General features: G+C 33.4%; 1 protein-coding gene and 1 pseudogene across 1 annotated transcript; both read right to left on the bottom strand.

Moving 5' to 3' along the window:
* Nucleotides 1–3670: 3670 nt before the first annotated feature.
* LOC139490000 (fibroleukin-like) lies at nt 3671–19968 on the bottom strand. The gene is made up of 5 exons (XM_071276852.1): nt 19842–19968; nt 7008–7138; nt 6095–6191; nt 4444–4608; nt 3671–3942 (listed from the first exon to the last, which is right to left on the bottom strand). The coding sequence occupies exons 1-5, from the start codon at nt 19966–19968 to the stop codon at nt 3671–3673; spliced, it is 792 nt and encodes a 263-aa protein (XP_071132953.1).
* An 801-nt stretch (nt 19969–20769) lies between these two features.
* Nucleotides 20770–25477, bottom strand: LOC139489998 (toll-like receptor 13; annotated as a pseudogene).
* Between the last annotated feature and the right edge of the window lie 1418 nt (nt 25478–26895).

The following is a 26895-nucleotide window of genomic DNA, read 5'->3' as shown; positions in this document are numbered from 1 at the left end:
GCAGACTTTCTTCATTTCGTTTTGAATCAGCTTTGACTGGATAAAGATGGTTTCCAATTGACATCAAAAATAGAAATGTAATGATGAGTGACATCATTGGGCAGTTTAAGCAGGTCTGATAAGATCAACTCATCTAAACACCTAACTTAACTCCCATATCGATCGTCGGACTGTTAGATCTTTATTTTTTAAAAAGCCTTCATTTTGTTTTTTGTTTACATTGGTGATCGTACTTTCAATGTCTGTAAGTAGGAATTCTGTGTAGATCAGCAATGACTTTTTCGGTGCGATTATAACAAAGTGAAATTGGAATACCCTTACCTTTTTGGGGTAATATTAGCTATTTATATACAGGATACAACGATTTTGATGGTGGTGTTGATAGGGGAGGAGGAGGTGTTACTAAAACTTTTCAGTCATAAATCAAAGGTTTGAAATGGCTGTACAAACATAAGTTGATAAGTACAAGACATGTTAGACACTAGTTTTATTACTTACCTGCATGTGATTTATTACAAACCTGGCAGAGGCATCATTTAAATATAGCTTTGTGACTTAAATTACTATACTATTAAAATTTGAATTGTCAACTGATAACGTAGAAAGTGATACATTTTCAATTGCTTTATTCCATTTGTCATTGTAGTGAGCCTTTATCTCATCAATTTTGGGACATTGTGCTGCTTTGTTGATTTAAATACTTAGGTTAATTTTGGATCAATCTTTATAATTGGAATATGTACGTTGTGGTATGTTTGGTTGTTGGTATGCTCTTTTTTAGTCATGGCTATCATTTATAAGTGTCCATTCATGTAATTATATCATGAGGGACTTCTGACTTAAATGTCAACAACTTTAAGTTACCATAAGGCTTCCATCAGTGAGTAAAACTTATACTGCATACTAATGAAGGCTCCGATATAAAAACAATGTGAAACAATTCAAATGAATATTTTGGAAAAAAACTGATCTAGAGGAATGAGTGAAAAAACCCAACTTTCTCATCAATTCAAAACACCATTTATTATTGATAGACGTATAAAAATTCATTCAAATGTACATTACAGGAACCTGATATAACAGTTTCATATTTCATCTAAAATCTGTAATACGTCTTATAGTTCCTATAATTCCTTAACAGAGTATTAAAATGCCTTGGGAGATGAATATTAAACTATTAATGTATAGTCAAATTTTCATTTTATATTTCCCCTTAGGTGTTATAACAATCGATCATGATTACTATTGAGACAACTCTTCATCACATACTAAGTGACTTAGATGTAAACAACTTTATCTGACCTCCTATATATTTAAAGGAATCTGATTGGTTAATAGCAAGCGTGGAGACCGTGTATAATCCATATTAAGTTGTAGGGTTCCATATTGCGTTTGTACGCGGGACTTATTTCACTGACACGGTTAGTAGTGGTGTTACGTCTCTTTATAAAACAACAAGGTGTTGTCGGAAAATCTTTAAAAGGTTTCAACAGACAAAAAAATTGATTTAATTTTTTAAAGCCGGAGGGTCACTTATAGTTGTAAATTTCTGTGTCTTTTTGGTCTTTTGTGAAGAGTTGTCACACTGGCAATTATACGACATCTTCTTTTTCATAAGCTATACCAATAACGAAATCTAAAGCTGAAAATTATCCATGTTTAGGTACTTACGGATGAGAGAGGTTGCAAATATCAAGGACCTCATTACCCAAACAGGCAAAATTCATTGTTTGACCAGTTATAGGCCTTAACATACCAGCCATTGGAATATTCAAATAACAAGGATGTGTCACGTGTAATTCCGCCAAAGCTATCAACCAATGAGAATATGGTTCATTACCTGATTAAAATTATCTGCCAAACCAGACAAGGTTATTGTTATCGCGCAACCAGATCGATAACTGTGGGACGTTTTCCCTTCATAAATACTTGAAGTAGACAAATAACATCTTATGGTAGCACAATACAAAGATTTTTTGACTTCCAACCTCTAACCTTTAAAATGTTGTTACTTTCTTAAAAATGCATATAAATTAAAAAAAAAGAGGTATATATAGATTGATAAAAGATTAATCTTTTAAATGAATGCAATATTTTTGTTATGCAATCATTATGTAATCAATTATTATGCAAACAATGGCAAAATCTTGGTCAGATCATTTGAATGAATTTAGATCTTTCATCTCTATAATTATAAACTAGGAAGTTTTAACGAAATGTTACTCAACACAACAGGAGCTACAAAAGGGTGTCTCAAATTATCGCTGTCGTATTCCATTCTCTCATAAATCTCTAATTAGTGTAAACATTCTTACCACATAAAAGAAGATAATATTTGATTAGGTGTAAAATTTGATCTATACATTCTATCCAAAATCTGAGACACCCTTTTGTAGAATATTGCTCTAGGAACAACATATAATAAAATCAACCCTCTTGGGATATCCACAAAGAAGCTAATTTCAATTGAAAGTAAAAATTCCTTGTAAAATTTTGTAAACACAGTTAACCTTATAATTGATAACATAATTTTTGTATAATACTACATTACTAGCATTAATTTGAAAGAATAATCTGTTATCCTTTTATAAATGTTCAAGCATTAAAAAGAAAGTTACAGCATTTTAAAACTGGGGAATTTGAGGTATAAAATCTTTGAGTTGTGCTACCTTAAACGCTGATATACTACAGGGTAATTTACTGATGCATCCAAAATCCTGGCGTTTTCTGACAAAATCGGAAACAAGTACCCTGTAGACAAATACAACATTTCTACTAAGTACTACAACACTGTATATACGTACTCCAATTAACCGTTAGCGGACACACATCTAGACCTATTATACTTTCCCTTACCCCTCCTTAGTATCTTTCCAAATTTATGTTGAAAAGCCACACCAGTCATCATTCTGTATGTTAAGCTCTTGGGCTGCAACTACGCATATATCACTTGCTCTGTCTCCCACAAACAACTATAACTTCAACCAGGCTTTCTCTGCCTTAATATATTAAAGGTATTCTTGTACCACAGTTTACCCAATAATGTCAATATAACGAATTTATAAGCAACTTTGTGAGTGGGAGCGTATGCTAGCTATAAAACCAGGTTAAACTCAACATTTTCTTCAGGAAATGTCTGTACCAGGTCAGGTATATGGCAGTGATTTTTCACTGGTGCCGTTGATTGATAGCGTTTAACTTTGTAAGTATTTATGGACTCCCTTTTTTTGAATATGACTTGGCATTTTTGTAATACATTACAAATCCGTGGTAAACTCACAGGTGGTACCATATATTTTGCATTAAATTGGAACAATCAGATAAAATACACATGTTTACGAAAGCACATTAAAACAATCGTAAGTTTTATATCACCAATAATTTCATTTGCCTAATGGTGTTACTTCAATAAACATAAACAAGCTATATAGTGTGTATAAACCAAGGAATACAATGCAAAAATAAACCGGTTCTGGGGGTTAAATATGGTAAGGGCCAAGATTAAGACATGTGCATATAAATATAATTAATGTAGACGGTAAGAAATAATTGACAGCTTTTATCTTGATTTTGGTTTATTAATTCCAATCAATCTAGTTAAAGCATTAAAATTCTCGCAAAAGAGTAATTCATAGAATTTGTTCACCAAAAAAATTTAAATGTGAAGCTTTTAATGCATTTTCCCACTTAATGTCTTCTGTTTTATCATCATTTTTGTTTTTCTGAGTCCTTTCATTCCTAACCAAGACTTCCAATGAACACTTCGGTCCGCATCAGTATTGTAAATGCCGTTGATATTTGCCCAGGTACAATGTGCGTGCCACCATCCACTTCTTTTGTAAATGCCACAACGTTGATTGCTAGCCATGTCATTGTCTCTGTCACGTGTAGAGAACATTAAACCATTGGTTCTGGTTCCATCAACATCTTTCATTGAATCACCTGTTCAGAACGCAGGAAATCAATATGATTAACAATTGTTCATTTCAAAATAAAACATGCTAGAAACCAAGTTGTGTTAGCAATCAGTAAAAGCAACACTGTATAGTCGGTTATAAAGGCTTCATCTTTACATTTGTGTTTATATTAACATTAACGGTGTAAATTATACTGCATTAGATGATCTAAAATCGGCAAACTGGATTCTAGTGTTGATATGGGATAAAGAGACCAAGAGGATGATATAAGTATCCCAAAATGCTAAAAATAAAACTACAAAAAATAAGTTGAATTAATCAACAAATTATTTCCGATAACGAAAGGTAATAACAATACAATGGAGTAATTAATTTCTCCATTTATTATTAAAACCGACGCGGGACGTTTGCTCGTTTTCATATGACATTTGCGCTTTTGCAATATTTGTTTTTTATTACTTCCCTCCTCTTTTATACGGGCTTGGGACCGGCAGATTTGACCTGACAGAGTTAAAGTCATACGTACCTGCAGTTCCAGAATAGTCAGAGATGTGCAGTGTATAATTTGTCGTCTCGTCCAAAACATTAAATGTGTCATAGATTGCATATGCTGTTTCTCCTGTGAAAGCTTCAAAGTCGAACCTTACTTTGTAGGCTTTATGCTTGAGAATAAGGTAAATATTATCATTACCTGAAGAAAAATGAGAATATAGTAATTATTTTGTTTCCCAAATATGAATCCATTATATTAAAGTCGGTGCGTTACATTTTTGTGATAGTAGTTATCATAGGTACCAGTCTTATATTTTTTTATACGCCAGACGCGTGTTTCGTCTTAATAAGACTAATCAGTGACACTCAGATCAAAACATAACACATAATACTGGTACGTTGTTGCTACTTACATCTTTGAATATAAGGTAACATCATTTATTTGATTAAAATTTGAATGGTGTAACAGGAACGGAGCACCTGAATATCTCAACGGTTTTTGATTGGATTAGTGTTGCTCAGTTATTTTTAACACACTGTTTGATTTGTGTAGTGCTGTTCGTCTTTTTTCTTTTGCTTTAAATAATTGTGTTGTCTGTCTATCACTCACATGTTTTTGGTTGGCTCCCTTTATGTACCGATTTATTTTAGGAAGAACGCATTGAAAGATGTCAAAATAATTTTGATTTTTCTATTAAAACATTTAGTTTCGTTGTTGAGTCAAATCACTCTTCTTATGTAGTATTGTTCTGATTGTTTTTTTGTTTAAAAAAAAAAATAATATCGCTTTCAAAACATCAATGTTTCATGCATGTAGTAAGTTGCAATATTATTTCCGTGTTAAGTATTATTTCATAGATTGCGTTCTGTAAATCTTTCATAAAGACAATCTATAAAACCGGCAAACATACATATTGAAAATGATTATCTTTTTTTTTTGTGTAAGGGAACAAATAACTATTTCTCGTGCCATTAGTTATCAAAAGTACCAGGATTGTAATTTAGTACGCCAGACGCGCGTTTCGTCTACATAAGACTCATCAGTGACGCTCATATCAAAATATTTATAAAGCCAAACAAGTGCAAAGTTGAAGAGCATTGAGGATCCAAAATTCCAAAAAGTTGTGCCAAATACGGCTAAGGTAATCTATGCCTGGGATAAGAAAATCCTTAGTTTTAGTTTTGTAGATTTTTCATATTTGAGCTTGAATCGGGTTGTTTTTAATGACTTAATCAGTTAAAATCTTTCACATACATTAATTGATTCAAATGAAATAGACACTTAAGTGTTTAAAAAGTAGTCAAAATCTTTCGTAAGATGAACCTGAAATTTGAGGCCAAAATCGGTCCTTACCGGACCTACTCCTTTATCAAAATGACCACATTATTGATATTCATGTCAACACCGAAGTGTTGACTACTGGGCTGGTGATACCCTCGGGGACGAAACGTCCACCAGCAGTGGCATCGACCCAGCTACTTTAATAATACTTTAAGCTAGACACATATATCTGTGATAAATCAAAGGCATTAAATCAACAATCACCTACATAGACGTTCTATAGAAGGTCGACTCACAACTCCCATAATAATTTGTATGATTCTGACAACGGTGCAATTAAAAAGGCGTCAGTATAATCAAAAAAAAAAACTTCGTCATTTGAAAACAGGTTAAAAAATACTACCGAGCCAATGTTCTCCGGAAATTTCTCCAAACCCATTTTTGTAGTAATCCCAATATCTGAAAAAGTCTGTAGTTCCATTAAATCTCCTTTGAATTACCTGTAAAACACGACAATAAATGTTATCATAAATAATTTCATGGGTGAGTTCAATTTTAATTTATTATGGAATAAAACGTTTTTTTCAGACATCTTATTTTACAACAAATGCGGTGAAAAAGGTAAATCATTTATATAAGGAGCAGACTGAGAAATTACATTATTTAACTGAGCAAACAATAACCGGCTTTGCAATCCTATCAAATTACATATATAAAGCATACCTTTTTCGTTTTTTAGATTTAAAATTGTGAGTTTATACGCATGCCTTGTAACGTTGTTATGCATACCACATACATGTTTCATTTCATTTGGAAATGCAACATAATTGTTTACATATACATGAATATCTAGAATGTTAATTGATTAGATCGATAAGATTGCCTGTATTGAAAGATTTGTGAACGTGTGGTGACATAATGAACTCGTACACACTATTCCTTTTGTGAACTGAAAAGCGTTTGCTTGTATGGCCAAGTACAACGCGAGAAACAAAGGAGAAGGACATAACACATTTGAATGAGTCTGAAAACTGAAACGTTCGAGGATTAAATAATTAAAGCGACACAAGTTTAACCCTGTTCAAATATCTTAAAACGATTATTTAAAAATAGGGGTAACAAACGCAAACTGGAGGAATCGCTAAAACTAGAAAAAACGATCGTGAATGGAACAAAGAACTTTCATATTTGTGGTCAGAATACCACCAATGCACAATGATTGCTTCTGATAGACTGATATCAACCTAGGTCTTTCAATTTCGAAACATAGATACAATTCAAAAACGGATTTCTTAAACAGTCTATCAATGACTCACTGTCCATCCTCCATTATCCGTCTCCATGTCACAGAACACTGATATATTATTGCCTGCTGCAGGGTGAATTGTATACACACCGCTCTTACTCCCTGATGGTAAGTCACTGCAGTCCCTATTGGGAATAACATCTGTAATATATTTAAAAAATAATGGTTTTTGAAAATGACAAACCACTTTTTTTCTAATATTTCATATCCCAGCAATGCGCAATATAGCGGAAATTATCTACATTACCAGTGAAGAATGTCATGAATAATAAGGAACAGTATTTTGCCGATGTCAAAATCCATTAAAAAAGGGGTGGAAGATACCAGAAGAACATTCAAACTCATAGATTGAAAATAAATTCACAACGCTATGACTAACACAAAAAGACAAATAGACAAATAATAGTACACAAGACACAGCATAGAACACTAAATACTAAGCAACACGAATTCATCTAAAAAGAATCCCGTAGTGAACTACAATAGAGCGAGCACAGCTGAGTGACAGGATAAGAGATCTTTTACTTAAAATAAATCTTCAATATAAGTGAAAATTAATAATTTAATTATTTGTCGATGCTGCATCATTTGTAAGAATCTTGACAATGAGAAATGAAAACAAAGGTTGTCATGATAATTTATTCCCGGCCAGAATCAATTTACAATCTTGAAAAGATATCAAATGTGACATACTTTATTTTTCTGATTATATTAATTTCGCGATATAAATGAAACCAACTTGCTCCACATTTAACCTTTTTTCCCCCTATATCATATACCTTATCGATTTTTAGAAATCTGTCCTGGTTGATCAAAGAATCTTCCCCGCTTGAATATTGACGTCATACAACAATAACTTTTCCATTGTGGCGTCAGATGTTTTGTAATATGACGTCAAAATTATACGGAAACCTTTGAGATGTCCAGTAACGGCGGACAAATAGCGATAAGGTGTATTCATGCAACATGTAACATTATTAACCAATCGACTTTTATAAACAGAACACTCATCAAAATTAAGAAACTCTGCAATAAATAAATTGTTCAGTAATAGACTAGTTTTACTTCACATGTAAAGATGTATGAGCATTTTCCAAGAAAAAAAGAGTCTAATAGAGGATAACAAACAAACTCATCATACTTTTTCGGATTGACATTTTGTATTTACGCCAGGAGCGCATTTCGTCTACAAAAGATTCGTCAGTGACGCTTGATTAAAAAAATGTTAGAAAGGAAAAATAAAGTAAGAAGTTTAAGATCTAGAGCATTGTCAAATTTTTTTTTTGAGGTATAAAAAACCTACGGATTTAAAAATTTCAAAGTTTTGTTAACAATTAGTTTATAATTTTGACCATGTCAATGCTAATTCATGTCAACACTGAAATGCTGACTACTGGGCTGGCGATATTTTCGGAGAATAAATAATCCACCAGCAGTTGTATCGACCCAGTGGTTGTAAATAAACTCATCAAATATACCAGGATTAAAATTTATATTCACGCCAGACGTGCGTTTAATCTACTAAAGACTCATCAGTGACGCTCGAATCAAAACATATTAAAAAGGCAAAAAAAAAGTAAGTACAAAATTGAAGAGCATTGAAGAACAAAAATGTCTAAAGGCTTGCCAAATACAGCTAAGGTTATATATTTCTGAGGTAGAAAAGCCTTAGTATTTCAAAACCTCGTCGCTGTAGAAGATTATAAATTCCATCAGCCATTTACTAAGGAATAATGGAGAGATTTGATAGTGATGTATGGTGAAGTAATTTTAAGCTATGATATTGACAGATGACCGTAAATATTGAACATTGTGGAAATATTCAAAAATTAGAAAGACAGATTTTGAGAACAGCATGCGAACGAAAATCAACTCATGCGTTATCTGAGCGACCTTAAAAAATAGTTGAGAAAATATGAATAATTATTAAAAATAACCGAATTGATTAGATTTGAGCAATAATATGATTGTTTTATCGGTGAGAATAAAACCAGCAGTCCTCAAAGTGATTGGCACAGATGTATTATTAGCGCAAAGAATTTGTGGCGCAAAAAGCTTTTGTTTTGGCACAAATAGGTATCGGCCGTTTTATCTTTAAATATATAAATTGTAATACCATTAAATATAAAAAGTCACATACGCAAATCATTATTCATCACATTTGAATGCTTTTCCTATACCTTACATTTCGAGGATTTCAATGTACAAGTTTTATTGTTCTTATATCATTAGTTGTGGTCTAGTTTTGTCCACTGACTTTTAAACACATCTATAATTGAACGTAATATGACAATCTGTATTATGAATATATTCGCTGGTATTTAATTAGTTTGCGCATAACCCATATTTCAGTCAGTATTTGAAACTGATATATCCCAGTGAACTTCAAATTATGGATTCTATTAAAAATAAAATGACTGTTTTGTACCATGATCTTTTCCTCAGAACTGACACATATCAACGACTTTACTCTAAAATCTATGACAAACGCGACGATTTTAACTCTTCAATTATCAATTTCCCATTTCTCATTAGTAACATGATCTGTGGTATGATGTTTAAACATATTAAATATACCAACTGATACGTTATGCTCATTAATGTTCATACTATACGGGCTTCGTATACAGGAGTGTGCTCCTTACGCAGAAACTATTCCAACAGAGTTACAAAGAGGAAAAATAAAAAATGACTCTCTGTAAATTTTATGGCCATCATCACGAATTGGTTGATCTGTACAATTTGTCTATATTTAAACGAATTAGTGACATTTCTACCACGTCTTAGATTGTGGTTTAACATCTATGTCGTCTGTCTTCTAAATACCGAACGTGAACTTTTCCCGATTTTGACTGTTTTGCCGAGTGTAAATTTGCACTGCTTTTCGACGTGTCTCGGTATTTGTGCATCCAACGTTAATGTGTTTAATTATCATTCATTTCTTTGTTGTAGTTTTGGTTGAAAGGTACAGTTGAAACATGTCTTATTTGTCAGTATAGTCGAATTAATTTCTAGGTACCAAGTATTCTCTTAGCCCAAATGATTATTACGCTAAAATGACAACAATACGTGAAGGAAATATAGCACAAACAAATGCATGACCACGCAGCACAGAGAAACATACAAATGATTCACATAAAAGTCGTTACATCAGGCATACCGCAGAATAGCAACAAACCGTGGCGTTTTTTGTAACAAATATATAATCTTGAAAGTCATTCATTACTTTCACAATACTAGTCAAAACAATTATCATGATTATGGCGGTATTCAAATGCTTAAACATTTCCATATAAGCGAGGGGTTCGGCTAGAGAAGTCAGAAATTTGGCTTTTGTTATCTTATAGTTCGTTGCTATGTATGTTGGCGTTTGTTATATGCTGCACTGCAGTGCAGTGTTTGTGTTAAGTTTGTTACCTGGATTTGTTTTCTCTCAATTGATTTATGACTTTTGAACAGCGTTATACTACTGTTGCCTTTATTTAACTACAGTAACTAGTTACACGTAAAGTTAATTGATCATACAAATCTTTAAATATTGTTCTTGATATTTTATCTTAAAAAGACATACTTTGATTACAATTCTTTCGTATTGTAATGGCTCCTTTAGTTTGTTTTGTGTCAGGACAACACGCATCAGTAAACTGGCATTGTTCCAAAGCTGAAAGGAAGCTGGCGGAACAGCAGTTGTCGTCATTCGTACAAAGGACAGCACATTCAACCCCAGTTCGAGCAAATTTTGTTTCAATTATTGAAAAATTTGAAATTATTTGTATTCCGCTTTGTTTGTCAAAACTTTCTATTTTCACATAAACACAAGCAACACCATGCTGTAACAATGTCAACACAGCTAGTATCATAAAAAGCATTTTCTCAGTATTGAAATATTTTCACTGAAGTTATACTGTTAAACAGTTATTAAATTATTTTGCAGCTATTATGCAACGTGCAAGTTCACAATAAAATTAATTATACAATCCTACAATGTTATTGTTGAGAAGAGTCTTCTCAACGATCTTATAACTAACACATCAGTTTAAAAATAAAAACAAACAAACGGCAGACCAAAGAATATAGCAGAATCAAATTACTCTGAAATGTAAAAACTAGTGAAGAATGAAATGCAAAAACAAATTTTTGAAATTAACAAATTTCTATATGAAACATGAAACATATCGTACAACATTAAAAAAAACCACTTATGTCCGAACTTAAAAAATACTCTCGTCAACTGGAAGAAAAATAAAATGTTGTTGTTATGACCTGATAGTAATACAGTGAAACCTGGCTTAATCAAATATTGCATAAACCGAAAACCTGGATAAACCACACATGTTCTAAAGCACGGTCATATCAAATTGTATGCGTGGTGAATCTGGTAAAACCGATCATCGGCCAAAACCGAACAAAATCTTACTTCCCGAAGAGGTTCGGTTTAAACAGGTTTCACTGTACACTTAAATAAATAAAAATGTCTTAGAAAATTAAAATAATTATAATACATGATGATTCCTGTAATTTGCAATGTTTTCATCATTGCAAAAACTGCGATGAGATAAATTTCACAAAACTACAAATATTTGTATATTAGATTTTGATTGCATTATCTAAATACTGAACAATGCGCTCACATTTTTATACTAGACCATTATTTGCAATAGAAGATATCAGAATTGAACCCAAGATTCAGTTAATAATTTTTTTCATAGGTTCACATAATTGTTGTATTCGATGCTGTGATTTACTTAGATCTTTAACAGCGTTTACAGCACGTGATGCCGGATCTACTTAACCTTCCGGAGAACCTGAGATCACCCCCATTTTATGTGTGTGGGGGTCGTGTTGCTACGGCTTTAATGTTGTGTCTTGTGTACTATTATGTGTCTCTTTGTCTTTTTCTTTTTAAGCCATGGCATTGTCAGTTAATTTTCGTTAGATGAGTTTTGAGTGTCCCTCTTGCATCTTTCGCCCCTCTTTTAAGCTTAAGGAGGGTCCTTAATGCTCTTCAACTTTATACTTGTTTGGCTCTCTAGCTATTTTGATTTAATCGTCACCGATGAGTCAAATGTAGACGGAACGAGCGTCTGGCGTATCAAATTATAAGCCTGGTAACTATCTCCATAAGGTGTCAATTTCTATAGATAGGATTTCGCAAAATTTATCTGCTTAATATGCTTATAACATTAACCAATTCAAGTCCTGAATAAAAACATGAAAGAAAGTTTCTTCAGAGACACCAGGTTTAGTATTTAATTAAAACAGATATATTTGTCTATTACTTTTCTTTTAGACCTCTTACTCTTTTCATCCCAAATAAGGAAAATATCTAAGACCTCAGACGACTAAAAGGATTTATTATAGATTTTAAGGTAATATGTATGTGGTTTTGTGCCAATAGAACAAATACACTATGAAACCAAATAAACTTGATGAAACAACTTCAGGTCAACGGACGGACTTCAAAAATGAGCGAAATTAGTTAGAACAATTAGTAATACATTGGATGTGTTGGAAACGCATTCTTGGATTCACTTTCACTAGAAAGCTCAAAGTCAAATCTTGGAAAAATCAAGGATGTTAACTTGACCTGAGCGAGTTTCAAAATTGATGAACGGATAATTTAAGAAAGGTTTATAAATCACAGAGGATGTAAATTATGCATTTCGTCAGATAGTATTTCACAAAGGCGTGTAGTGTATAACTTTTTGTTTATCCATAGAGAAACATGAAACTATTATTAGATATTTGATACAGCGTTCTTATTCTATTTGTAGGATAGGAAATATCATACGATATTTGATATTATATTCAATTATAAAATATGACAAGGGTCAAAGAGAAAATTGTCTTTCAAATACAATAATCGTAAGGTATTATGGCATGCGCACAACTGAGTTTCTGGTATAGACCATCATCAGGTTCGCTACATATCTAAAGTTTGGCAACATTAAAATAGTAAACATGTGAGAGAATTAAAGAATCTTATAGCCTTAGCATAACGGTAAAAAAGTTTGAGGTCCATCTTCTTTTGGGGAGTTACAACTTCAGTTTTCTAACAGGGTAGTTAGAGATATCGTATCTTATCCTTTCTGTTACTCAGTGAAAGGAATGGATATTTTCAACTCTAATATATTGAGCATATGACTATCATGGACACGCTGAAAACCTTTGAACTACAGGTTGTTTGCTACTTGCTTATGGTTTAATTCGGTTCTGTTGTTCCGTTGTTTTCCTTTTATAGTTGATTTGGTTCTCTCGGTTAAGTTTGCAACTCTGATTTCTTTTCGTTTAATCGAATTGTGGTTATGAAACAGCAGTATACTACTGTTGCCTTTATTGACGTAGACGCAGTCTTGCTTATCGTTAATAGACATCACTTTCTCTCAATGATGTCTCTCAAAACGACCACGTATCTTTTCAACAAAAGTCGCAGAGAACGCATTAACTTCTAACAAAAGATGACGAAAAGATAAGCAAGTTTACAAATTTGTTTAAAAACTAACGATTGTGCAACACAAACCTTATAAAAAAAAATGGGGATGATACGAGGTGCTATGGAAGAGGGGAGAGAGTGAGGAGATTCTAATCCAGTAATGACATCCATTGTACTGCTCATGTTTAGTACACAATTTGGTGATGTTACAATCAAGGAACAAAATGTATCAATTGTCATAAATAAAGAAAACTATTCGTATGCAAATAGTTATACACAGTTCTGACACAATTTGTGAATAACCGGTTATCTATAATACTTGACGAATATGAGAAACAAAAACAATATCCCTGTTCCACATGTTCCATAAGATTTGTTTCCCATAGATTTACCGATTTTGTTTTCAAAAAAAATCTGTGAATAAGGTAAATAAAAGTTCCGTTAAATCCAATTGAAGATAACCATATATCAGTTAGACTTTTCAATATTTTCCCCAATGTTTCATATGTCATATTTGAGATTGATTTCACATAGAACACGCCTGGCTATCAGTTGGACGTGTTACAACAGAGTACTAGTATTTTCATGCCAGATACAACTGGGTCTGTTTTCTTGCAGATCGATTGCTATTTATAAAAAAAACCTGACATGAACGACAGATTATAACATTTGTACCTATTACATCTGCTGTAAAAATAACCAGTTGTAGGGTGTGAGTTGCAGTCAACATAATTTCGTTCAATCATACGAATAAGGATGTATTATGAAAGAAAAATGCATTCGAGCTATATAACATATGACATGGCCCGGGTCGTTTTTATTTCGAATGGTATCACGAATCAAAACGACGAATAAGATAAACGAATGTAACGGCCAAGGACTTTGTAACTGAAGTGTCTATAAGAACAGGCAGACACACTGGAAGAGCTAAATAATCAAAAAGTACCTTAAATAGGAAAATTCATCCAACGTCAACTTTGCCTTTGCGAGTTGAGATCCCAGTCTTTTTTATGATTTCTAAATTAATAACAGGCAATTTTAGAAAGGGTTGTTTTAAATCAAGCCAGTACCGAAGTACTGGCAAAATTACATAATGTTCTATTCATCATTTAAAGATAAACTGATTTAACTAAATAATGTTTATATCAATGTTTAACTAAAGAGTGTTTGCCATAAGTTTAAGATTTATGTTATAGAAAAGAAGCAAATTAAAAACCTTTAAACAATGTTTAATCTGTAATTTTCCATATTTTTGATTTTGCCATTCGATAAGGGAATTTTTGGTTTGAATTTTCATCGGAGTTGTTCTGAATATTTATTAATTTAACTTTTTATACCGGTGTTTACAAAACTTTGACTTTTACGAAAAACTAAGGATTTTCTTATCCCAGGCTTAGATTACCTTAGCCGTATTTGGCACCACTTTTTGGAATTTTGGATCCTCAATGCTCTTCAACTTTGTTCTTGTTTGGCTTTCTAAATATTTTGATATGAGTGTCACTGATGAGTCTGATGTAGACGAAACGCGCGTCTGGCGTACTAAATTATAATCCTGGTACCTTTGATAACTATTTTCTCTGACTGTTTATGAAGTCTTTACACTAAATCCATTGGATGTGGATGTGTGCGGATTGATAATTTAGTCTTAGATGCATGATTTTTTTATTAGTTGTTAGAGGCTTTGAACTAGCTGTCAGATAACTGCAAGTACGCTCAGATCTGTTACTAGTGTCTTTTTGTTGTTGGGATGTATAAGTACCCGGCCACGTCCACTTATATTTTTGTCCATCTGATGAGTTAAGCCTTTTTCAACTGATTTTTATAGTTCGTTCTTATGTTGTACTGTTATACCACCGTTCTAGGTAAGGGGAGGGTTGAGATCCCACTATCATGTTTAACCCCGCCACATTATGTATGTATGTGTCTGTCCCAAGTCAGGAGCCTGTAATCCAGTGGTTGTTGTTTGTTTATGTGTTACATATTTGTTTTTCGTTCATTTTTTTAACATACATAAGGCCGTTAGTTTTCTTGTTTGAATTGTTTTACATTGTCATTTCGGGGCCTTTTATAGCTGACTATGCGGTATGGACTTTGCTCATTGTTAAAGGCCGTAGGGTGACCTATAGTTGTTAATTTCTGTGTCATTTTGGTCCTTTGAAGACAGTTGTCTCATTGACAATCATACCACATCTTCTTTTTTATATATCAATTACCAATCCGCTATTTTGTAATACCATATCATTGGATACTGTTCAACGTATTTTTAAGAAGAAGCACAATGTTTTGTCTGTTTAATTTTTTCTTTTAAACATGAATTGGCAGATTATTTCGACTTATGAGTTTTTAATGTCCCTGGGTATCTTTTGCCTCTCAGCTGGAAGATTTTTTCCGGCTTGGTTTTAAGAAAGAATTTTTCAGAATTCTATTTCATAAGAGTACAAGCATTTCGGTCAAGTACCCATTGGAAAACCACTTGTGATTGAAATATTGATCCATTAAGCCGAACAAGTATATGCTATCGATAAAAAAAAGTTCAACATTTTAACGATACCATCCTCTGTTTATTTGTATTTGTAATCAGTGTTGTTTTTCAAGAAGAAAGCAACTTGAAATTTTGATATTGAACTTTTAGATATGTGTACTTTGTCTTTTGGTTGTTTGGTAATTTGGTTTTGGGATTGGTGTCGATCTGAAGAGTAAAGTCCTGTCCAACTGATGTTTGTCCAGGCTGCTACTTTTGTCGAAAAAGCGAGACATAGTGATCCGTCGTCGTCGTCGTCGTCGTTGGTGGCGTCCTCAAATATTCACTCTGTGGTTAAAGTTTTTGAAATTGTTATAACTATCCTGGATTTCTACCAAACTTGTAACAGAAGTTTGTTATTGACCAAAAGCTAGTAGTCCGGCCGATTGGTGCAGATATAGAACAGAATTGCTCACTTGATGAGGAAAGCATGAAACTTTGCATATTAGTTCTTGGTTATATACCCTTTGATTTCAGCTATGGACCCACTCTGAAAAATCCAATATGACTGCCATTTTCAAGATGGCGGAAAAACGGTTTAAATATCAAGATTGTCCTTAAGGTATTCTTTATAATTTCGGAAATTAAACTACTGATTCTTTAAAAATGGACTTCATGTTCTTGAATTTGTTATCAATTAGTTTTAAAATATAAAAAAAAAAATAATTTGCTTATTTCTATAACACATACATTTGCAAATATGGCTGCATATGCAAAAAAATATAGTGAAATTCAAAAATGTTAATCAATATGTAATTGTTCTGTAATTGTAATGGTTGGAATTAAATAGGTTGACACGAGTCGATTGAACGGTAATATAGGTCGGTTAAATGTGGTGGAATAGTAGGTTACTCATCTGAACTTTGAGGCAGTGCCGAGGGCACCTTGTATGTGTCTCTTCAATGTCACGTCTTACGTCACTTATCGCGTTTTCATCTGCCGTACTCACTACATCGTCAAATTATTCTATGTAATCAATAGGTGTACCTTTCTTCAGGCGGATTAGACGATTGCCATCATTTAAAATGGTTAAAGGGCAACTATTTCCTTTTCCAACTACGTGCGAAGCAAATTCGCAACTATTCAGAGAGCATGGTCCTAAAATGCACTCCTGGCCAGCACTGTTATTAGTTTTAATGGTAACAGTTATTTTTGAGTTTGGCGGAACTGTGATGGTTCGTTTTATTGAAATCTCGTTTCCACTGTTAACAAATGCCGCATTTATCACTGTATTGTTGGTGGTAATTGTGGGAGTATTCAGGTTTATCACTGCGCTCAGTATATCCGAAGTCTAAGTATAACATCGTCTGTTAATGGCTCTTTGCACACATCCCATTGTATGTTAATTCTATTAATATCGAGAGTCGTTCTTTATAATCTTCTCAATAACAAGCTGTTAACCCAAACCACGTAGCGTTACGTTCTCCAAATCTCCATTTTCTGCCGGAATTAATTTCTCATTTACTAATGTTATCATTACAGCAGTGTCCACAATCATGCTTACATACTGGTCATGTATAGTACTTTCTACTGCTAAGCTCTTTCAAATGGTTCATCGATTTTGCGATGAGGTGATGTGACTTTGCCAATAGACTTTGGAATCGTGCGTTGGCCTACTTGCTGTTTAAAGACTCCATTGTTGGGGTTGTACTATGATTTGCTCCGTATCCTGGTCAAGGTGACCGTTGTCTGAAATAACTGGGATTTCTGGAGTTTGTCCTCGGAGATGCTAACCGTTGTCTTTAGGGTCTATATGATCTCTAGCGTAGTGGGGGTGTTGCTGATCGATAGGCATTAAGCTTTGGTGTATTTCTATCTAGCGATCATACGCGATTGTATTGCTCAGGAGATCTTCCACGTGTATATTGATCAGGTGATCTTCTATTGAACTTGTGATCTTCCATGATTATTTGATCAGAAGAACCGAGGTTATATTGATCGGCCAATCCACGGTTATGCTGATTAGTTGAAAGCATAACATCAGGTAGTTTTGTGACAATTCGTGTAAGGTTATGCACCTCATTAACCAAAGGACTGCTCATATTTTTTTTATCGGTCGGTGATATTGCGCCATCAGCAAAGTAGACTTGTCGATGGTCATAATTGGCACTTTTTGGTCCATATATCGCCATCTGGTATTCTATTGAGGTTTTTACAATTGTTTTAACGCCTTGTTGAATGTTTCTTGGTTCCTCTCTAGTACATGCCTTGAAGAATCTTTGTCTTTACATCCTCGACGGTATGCTTCGGTTCCAATCTGGTTTGATCGTTTTTCTTGCTGAAGCGCTGCTACAAATGAATGCTTTTTTGTAAGGCCTTGGAATCATAATCTGCGTTTACCTTAAGAGTGTATTGAAAGCCAACATCGGCCTGGCAATCTGGGGCCTACACACATTTTTCCTGTTTTGCGATTGTCATCTAACGGCAGTTCGTTCAAATTGGTAAATGAACACCTACCAAGTCATGGATCCTCTTCGATTGAGTTTTTATAAAATGGAGAATGGAAATGGGGAATGTGTCAAAGAGACAACAACCCGACCATAGAAAATACAACATCAGAAGGTCACCAACAGGTCTTCAATGTAGCGAGAAATTTCAGCACCCGGAGGCGTCCTTCAGCTGGCCCCTAAACAAATATATACTAGTTCAGTGATAATGAACGCCATACTAAACTCCAAATTGTACACAAGAAACTAAAATTAAAATAATACAAGACTAAAAAAGACCAGAGGCTCCTGACTTGGGACAGGCGCAAAAAAATGCGGCGGGGTTAAACATGTTTATGAGATCTCCACCTCCCCCTATACCTCCAGCCAATGTAGAAAAGTAAACACATAACAATACGCATATTAAAATTCAGTTCAAGAGAAGTCCGAGTCTGATATCAGAAGATGTAACCAAAGAAAATAAACAAAATGACAATAATACATAAATAATAACAGACTACTAGCAGTTTACTGACATACCAGCTCCAGACTTCAATTAAACTGATTAAAAGATTATGATTTCATCATATGAATATCAGGCACAATCCTTCCCGTTTGCATTTTTGGGAGCTGTGGGCTTCGGCTCCGGTCCCTTGCACCAAGATTTTCTTGCCATCGGGTATATTTTGAAGAAGAGGTGTTGCCACACTCTTTTGGTTTCCTCTGCCCTTTCCTTGATCGGCCAGTGGAGTCAACTTCCTCTTATGGGAAGCCTGTTAGAGCTCCAGGAGCTGACGAGGTTGTCATAATTGGAGTAATAAATGTGGGATTTGCCATTGTCTCGACGGGGATGATACCTTAAGTAGGCACTGCATTCAGCATTGGAGAAACTTGATAGAATCCACTTGCAGCCAATTGTTTCTGTAATGGTTTGCTGCTCTGAACCAAATATTATTGACTCATAGTAGATGGTAAGTGTGCGTAAGAAGACACATAAGCATTTTGCTGGTATCCTTGATTAGTACTAGAGGATTATAGTATGTTCTTAAATAGAGATTGTTGTTGAATAATTTGAACGGCCAAGGGCCCGGACATAGGACTTTTGACTTTAGGTGAAGACACCTTCAACAGAATTGGTGCGGTTGATGGTCCTTGCGAACTACAATTGGGGAAAGACCCAAGGCATGGATTTTGTTGTGTACTTTTTGAAACTTGCGTTGTACTGGCTAAGGTCAAATTTTTGCTTAGATGATGTGTCCATTGCAGAAATTTTAACTTCTTTATTTCGATTGTCCACTAATTCATTTACAACAGATGCCAGTTGTTGGAAGGTACCCTGCTGTTCAAATGCACTTTTAAATTGAACTGTGTCAGTCGTCAGTTGTTGTCAGCTTGTCCATTCGTCTCACCACACCATTGAATATCTTATTGGTCTGACCATCAATTCCACCAAGCAAGTATTACTAGCCTTGTGGTCTATCCTGTCTTTAGACTGCTGAAGTTGCTGAGATATTGCTCTCATCTGTTCGTTGCATTGAGCATTAGATTTTCTATCTGCTAAACATTCTTGGTACAATTGTTTAATAGTCATTTCTGAGCTGTCCTCTGTTTAAGCGTCTTCAGCTGTGGGTTTCTCCATATGCCAAAGTGATTCAGTTTCTGCCATTTCAATGTTCTTGTCCTTGTTGTCCTCAATTCCTGCCATTTCACTGACATGGGTTTGAATGATTCTTCATTCAAAGTTTTTAATATCTCAAATTGAAAAATATTGTGACCCAAGAAATAAGATAGGCACTGAATAATATTTTAAGGCAGATAAATCCCAAATCACAGCTTTTATGTGTGACCCTAGACAACAAATAGTGCAGCTTTTAATGAAAGCTTCTACTGCAGCTTTTTATGAAAGCTACTACTTTGTGTATGAAATGACAAGCAAGGCAAAATAAAAAAGGACAGAACTGGGACAGATACTTAATGACACTATACATCAATAAAATGCTTATATTCAGGTCAATTCTCAATAATGAAAATTTGCTTATTTTTCAAGGCGGCCATTTTGAAAATAGCCGCCATTTTGTACTTCAAAGATAGATCAAAACAAAATCCTGCTAATTATTCAAAGTCAATCAAATATGTTGATTTTTGTGCTTCCAGCATCAAATCCACTGTGGTTTGTGCAATACTGGAAAATATGTTAGAACGTACGGCAGCCATTTTGAAATAAGCCGCCATATTGAATTTTGAGGGTGGGTCCATAGCTTATATTTCTCAGTACACAAAAATGTACAATCATGCAAGAATTGGTGCTTTCCTCATTATTTGAGCAATCATTTTCACCGATTGGCCGGACTACAGTATCTAAAAGGAAATTTGTAAAAAATGTATAAAAATATTTCCTGTTTTTCGATGTATTACTTATAAATAGACTTATTTCCCCCAACCCCCCAGTTTACATTACATACAGTATGCAGTTTAAGTTTTCAAAACATTTATTAGATTCATAAACCATCCAGAATTTTTACAAAACTCGAAACCCTTATAAATTTTTATCTTTTGCTATCAAACCAATTTCCTAAATTAGGACAATGGCTAAGAACTTGCACAAAAGTTTAAATTTGCCCTTTTTTGTATCCCGTATACAAGCCTGGTACCTTTGATAACTATTTACACCACTGGGTCGATGCCATTTCTGGTGGACATTTCGTCCCCGAGGGTATCACCAGCCCAGTAGTCAGCACTTCGGTGAAGACATGAATATCAATTCTATGGTAATTTTAATAAATTTCCTGTTTACAAAGCATGATTTTTTCAAAATACTAAGGATTTTCTTATTCCAAGCATAGATTTGCTAAGCCGTATTTGGCACAATTTTTTGGAATTTTGGGTCCTCTATGCTCTTCAACTTTGTACTTGTTTGCTTCATAACTATTTTTATCTGAGCGTCACTGATGAGTCTTATGTAAACGAAACGCGCGTCTGGCGTATAAAATTATAAGCCTGGTACCTTTGATAACTATATATGTCAATCAAAGATTTGTGTTTAACAGGATTAATTTGTTTAACTGTCACTAACTGTAAACTAAGCAATCGTGTTTCATCCTAAGTTCATTCTATTTCTAAATAAATATAATAAGCATTATTAAAAGGAGCATTTTCTTAAGGGCAAATGCAATAAAGAAAGACAAGTAAGAATTGTATAACTTAGCTAAACAGTAAGTATGTCGGAAAATTATGAAATAAAGGAAACTGCAACAGGAGAGTTATCATACGACTTTTTAACACCGTTAATCACAGCAGTCCAGAATAATCTTTTTCCAATTCCTTTTATGTACGATAGATATGGCGTTGTATAGAGTAATGTACGAAGCGCACTTGTCATATGTTTTGAGTCAATCTGTTTAAGCATTATCAGGACCATCGCATTTTTTCCTCGTCGGCGTCTCCTTGCTTGAACAAGGTTAACTTCCCATTGACACCATTCACTTTTAGCAAAGTTATTGGACATAATGACGATAAACTTCCAGCTTTTATTCATAAACTCTTCAATATTGTCGACAATATCTTCGCCTACCGGAAAATCTCTACAATGTATACAAACTTTAAATTCTTCGTCTTCTAGGCGTTTCAAAAGAACCTCGTGAACCCATTTACGATCTTTCTCGCAGTAAACAACATAGACATCAAATTCGTAAGTTCCCGGTAAATCCGACCGAATAGATCTTCGCTGGCGACGTCTATAGAGATGATAAAGGTATAACGCATTGCGGATATTGTTTTGACATTTCAAAGTCACACTTCCTATCAAAATAATTGATACAGCACAGAATAAAACAGACCCAATAAAAATGTCAGAAGGGTCTGATTCACTGCAAGTCTCTTCTGTTGGCAAATAGTCAACTATTTTAGTGTCCTTTAGTTTCTCTGGAAATGAACACAAGTAGTTGTCAGGCCACTTTACCAGTTTTGTAGATAAATTTGAAGCACGGAGGTAATCTACAAACCATTTATGATTGCAAGTACACCAAAATGGATTGTATGATAAATCTAAACTTTCCAAAGATGCAAAAACACTCTCGGGAAATGACGTTTCATTGATTAGATTAATTGCATTTCCATTGAAGTTTAAAATTTTGAGTGATGTCACATTGTGGAAAAGTGTACGATCCCATTTGCTTATACTATTTCCTTGTAATATCAAAATACGAAGAAATGGTTTGTTTTGGAAAAACATGTCTGGCAGGGTTGAAAAAAAAGTCTTTTGCAAAACTAATTTCTGTAAATTGTCCAAAGGTTCAAACATTTGGAGAAAAATAGTTTCGTTTTTTGGCAAATAGTTCCTCGTCAAGTCAAGGTTAGTGAGGTTATGCAAGAATTGGAAAATTGACTTTGAATCAAATCTGTCCAAGTCGGTAAACTTGAAATCATTTTGAATAAACTGTAACTTTTGTAAAGAAATACAATTGAAAGCACGACTTTCAAGTTTTCTTAGTTTCAAATGACTAACTGAAAGCCTTTCTAGACTTGTCAATGGTAAAAATATATCATTGCCGATCTCAATTATTCTATTATTGTCAAGTATCAATTCCCGTAATTTGTTCAAACACCTGAAAGATCTGGATGAAAGCGATCTAATAGCATTGTCAAATAAAGTCAACTTTTCAAGACTTGGGGCAAGTGTTGATTCATTTGCGGAACAAAATTTCGGAATAATCACTATTTGATTTGCAGTTAGATCCATTTTCGAAATCATTCGTTATAACCAAACGTTCAATTCGATTATTTCTGCATGTAATTTTTCCAACTAGATTAAAGGGCCTCAAAAATGATGCATCAAAAGTCAATAGAATGTTGAAGTTCAAAGAAAGTGTAGAAATATTAGCTCCAGCTAAATTTTTGAAAAGAGTATCTGGAATTTTTTCCCATCCATTATTTTCGAATTTCAATGTTTCAATTGTAGACAAGTTTACGCTTCGAAGTGAGGTTTCAAGAGTCGATAAATCAAGTTCCTCTTCATATGAAATTTCAAGTGTTCTCATGGTATTCAAATATTTAAACGTGTCATTTGCTACCGTCACAATCCCATTATTTTGCAGTAAAAAATGTCTGATGTTATTATCGGTTACATTATAAAACGTATCCTTGTCCAGATGTAAGAAAGTATTTGACTTTAGCAGTAGTGTTAGAGAATATTCTGGAATATTTGGAATGAATGTTAATGAAAAACACGATGTCTTTAAGCTTTTTCGACTGCAATGACAGAAATTTGTGAAACAACATGTAGCTCCATCGATTAGATAAATCACAAAATAAAATCTTAACACACAAACCATTATAAACTCCTCACTAAACCGATGTGTAACAAACAATAATGTGAAAAATGAATGATATATGCTTCCTGCAGCTATCTAAATTGCAATCGTATAAAATTAAAGTATCATATTCAATATATTTTTTGTAATTTTTAAAGATTGAAGCACGCAACCTTCCTTAAAATGGGGGGAAATACTACTACTTCTTTTTTTTTTTTTTTTTTATTATTTTGCTCTTCATTATAAGATACATTGTGTGAAATTGTTCGGTCATAAAAATACCAATTTCTTCTTCCTGCTTATAATAATTGAATAAAAGTTCTTTTTGTAAATTAAAATTCAATTAAAGGATATTCATCTGTAACTTTCAAAATAATTTCTTCCTTTTTCCCCATCTACTGACATGTATTTTCAAATACCATATTTGTTAAATGTGTTCATCATCGATACAAAATTATCATTTTGAATGCTAGGTACTCATTATGTCTACACTAGACTCATCCTTACGGTTTTGCCAAGTACAACTTAGGTAATCTGTTCCTGGAGTAAATAATCCTTAACGTTTGAAAAAGTTTTGTAAACAGCTAATTTATAATTATGACTATATCAATGACAATTCCTGTCAACACAGAAGTGCTGACTACTGGACTGTTAAACTATGATGGTATTTGAACGATTTTATTTTGTCATACACGCATCAATGTTTTTCAATACAAAAATGAAGCGTTTTTGTTAAAATTTCGAGTCAATAGTTATCAAAGGTAGCAGGATTATAATTTAATACGCCAAACGCGCGTTTCGACTACATAGGACTCGTCAGTGACGCTCAGATATCAAAAAGTGTTAAAAAGACAAACGAGTGAAAATTTGTAGAGCATTGAGGAACCAAAATTAAAAAAAGGTTATGCCAAATACGTCTAAGATAATCTATTCCTAGGAAATGAAAATCCTTGGTTTTCCTAAAAATTCAAAGTTTTGTAACAGGAAATTTATTAAAATGCCCACATCATTGATATTCATGTCAACACCGAAGTATTGACTGGGCTGGTGATACCATCAGAGACGAAACGTTCACCGACAATGACATCGACCCAGTGGTGTAAATGTTTATCAAAGGTACCAGGATTATAATTTAATACACCAGACGCGCGTTTCGTCTAAATTTATCTCATTTTCCTGTTTCGCATAAACATTAGGTTAGTCAAATATACAAATATCTATTTATAGTAAATTGATTGTGTTTAATAACCGTTGTTTCCAATGAAAAAACCCGATAATTTTACATGTTAAATTAATCCGATCATTTCACTCATCCGCAATATACAGCAGTTAGTGATTTCATGGCGTTGTCGATGACATGGTATCAACACAAATGAGAACTAGATACATTTCCTTTCCTTTCATTTTGTACTTTATTTTATTAAAATGTTTTAGGGTCAATGTAATACAAAGTGACCGAACAACACCGATAATTAACTCATGTGCGTTGCACATTCCCGATTAAATGGTTTGTTCGATCACTCGTTTACAATTTTCTGTATTTAAAATTAGATAAGTTATTATATAGGTGTTTTATTGTGAAGAACCGTGACATACCGTTGCAGTTTATATAAATTGGTTAGTTTTGTTTTTACAAAATTTTGGAAAGTATATTAGATAAAATAAAGCTTTGATTCTTTGTTTGAGTTAAACTTTTTTTTTGTTTTGTTTTACCGGTTCAGTGTTTTTTATTAGGTTGTTTGGAGATGTTGTTTCTTCCATCTCCAGCTTTAATGAAGAGACACTAGTCATTTATATACTGAAAAATTATGTCGGTTGTTATACATGAGAGGAATCAGAATAAAGAAGTAATGCCAATTTCTCCTGATTTAATTTCACTGAAGTGCTTTTACAAAAATCTCCACTTCTAGGGGGAGTATTGTTTTGGTTTCAGTTATGGCTATTTTCAGATACCATTTGGTTGTCTGTATAGAAACAAACCATATCATTGTAATAATCCTTAAGTACACATATTATACTTAATATATATTCGAATGTAAGGAAAGATACAAATTATTCATTTGTTATTCAAATTATTCATTTGGGGTAAAAAAAAATATAGTATCGTCATTCGTTAAAAATTTGACGATAGTTAACAAAGGTACCAGGATTATAATTTGGTTTCTCTTTGACAAAAAATCATGTTAATGTTTAAATTTTGTATCTTAATTTTTCAAGCAGCAGAAATGAAGTTGAATGTCGTTTTGAGTTAATATTATGTGCACATTGTTAAGCATATTATATACACTCATTAGCATTACAGTTGAAACAGGAGTAGATATTTCTTTTAGAGACAAATAATACAGGAACAATTAGCATATCCTTTTTTAATATCGACAATTGAAGAAAGCTACGGTAATCATTCAAAACCTTTTTAAAGTCGTTCGTTGCTACTTAACTTCGTCATAGAGATTTTGTAGCATTATGGTGATTGAAATTATCTAGAGATCTTCGAACGCCATCATTATTGAAAATTATATTTGTTCTAGAAGAAGTTTTTGTGAAGAAGGCAAATAACATTGCTTGGAAGGAATAACTCATTTTGAATAATTCTGATCAAAATACCATTTACGCAATTTTACACTATTATCTATGATTGACTTCTTAGAACTCTAATTACGAATTTATTTTGTTATACTCGGAAGCTTATTTGCCGAAACGTTTACCTATGGTGATAAAAGACAAAAAGGAGACGCTGGTCACTTGAATACCAACGCACACCATCTTAAATAGCAAAAATAGTTATTTTATCTATCCCTATCATTATTAAACGCAATGAATCTTATGCCTAATACTAAGTTTGATTAACTATCTTAATTCCCTTGTAACAAATGCAAAACAATTGTGCCAGAAATAGTAAATTGTATAGCTGAATAGTCAAAATCCTCAGATAGTATCTACCTTTTAAGTAGTTGCCGTGTTAATTGTATTATCTTAATTTGTATGTTCTGATCCTCAAAGTACGTGTATTACATCAATTTCGTAATCATCATCAAAGGTTATGCGATACCGGTATAGCAAAATAATAATAATGCTCCGAAAGTTTTCAGATATGTTTTTTGTTTCTCTTTTATTCTTAATATTAGAATGAATACCTAAATGAAATGGAAAGGGACATATATGGGATATATTTATTCGTATTATATGAATGAATACCTAAATATAATAAA

Source organism: Mytilus edulis, chromosome 9 (assembly GCF_963676685.1).
Source record: "Mytilus edulis chromosome 9, xbMytEdul2.2, whole genome shotgun sequence".
Taxonomy (NCBI): domain Eukaryota; kingdom Metazoa; phylum Mollusca; class Bivalvia; order Mytilida; family Mytilidae; genus Mytilus; species Mytilus edulis.
The sequence above is the reverse complement of the archived record's forward strand: the minus strand, read 5'-3'. Positions and strand labels throughout refer to the sequence as shown.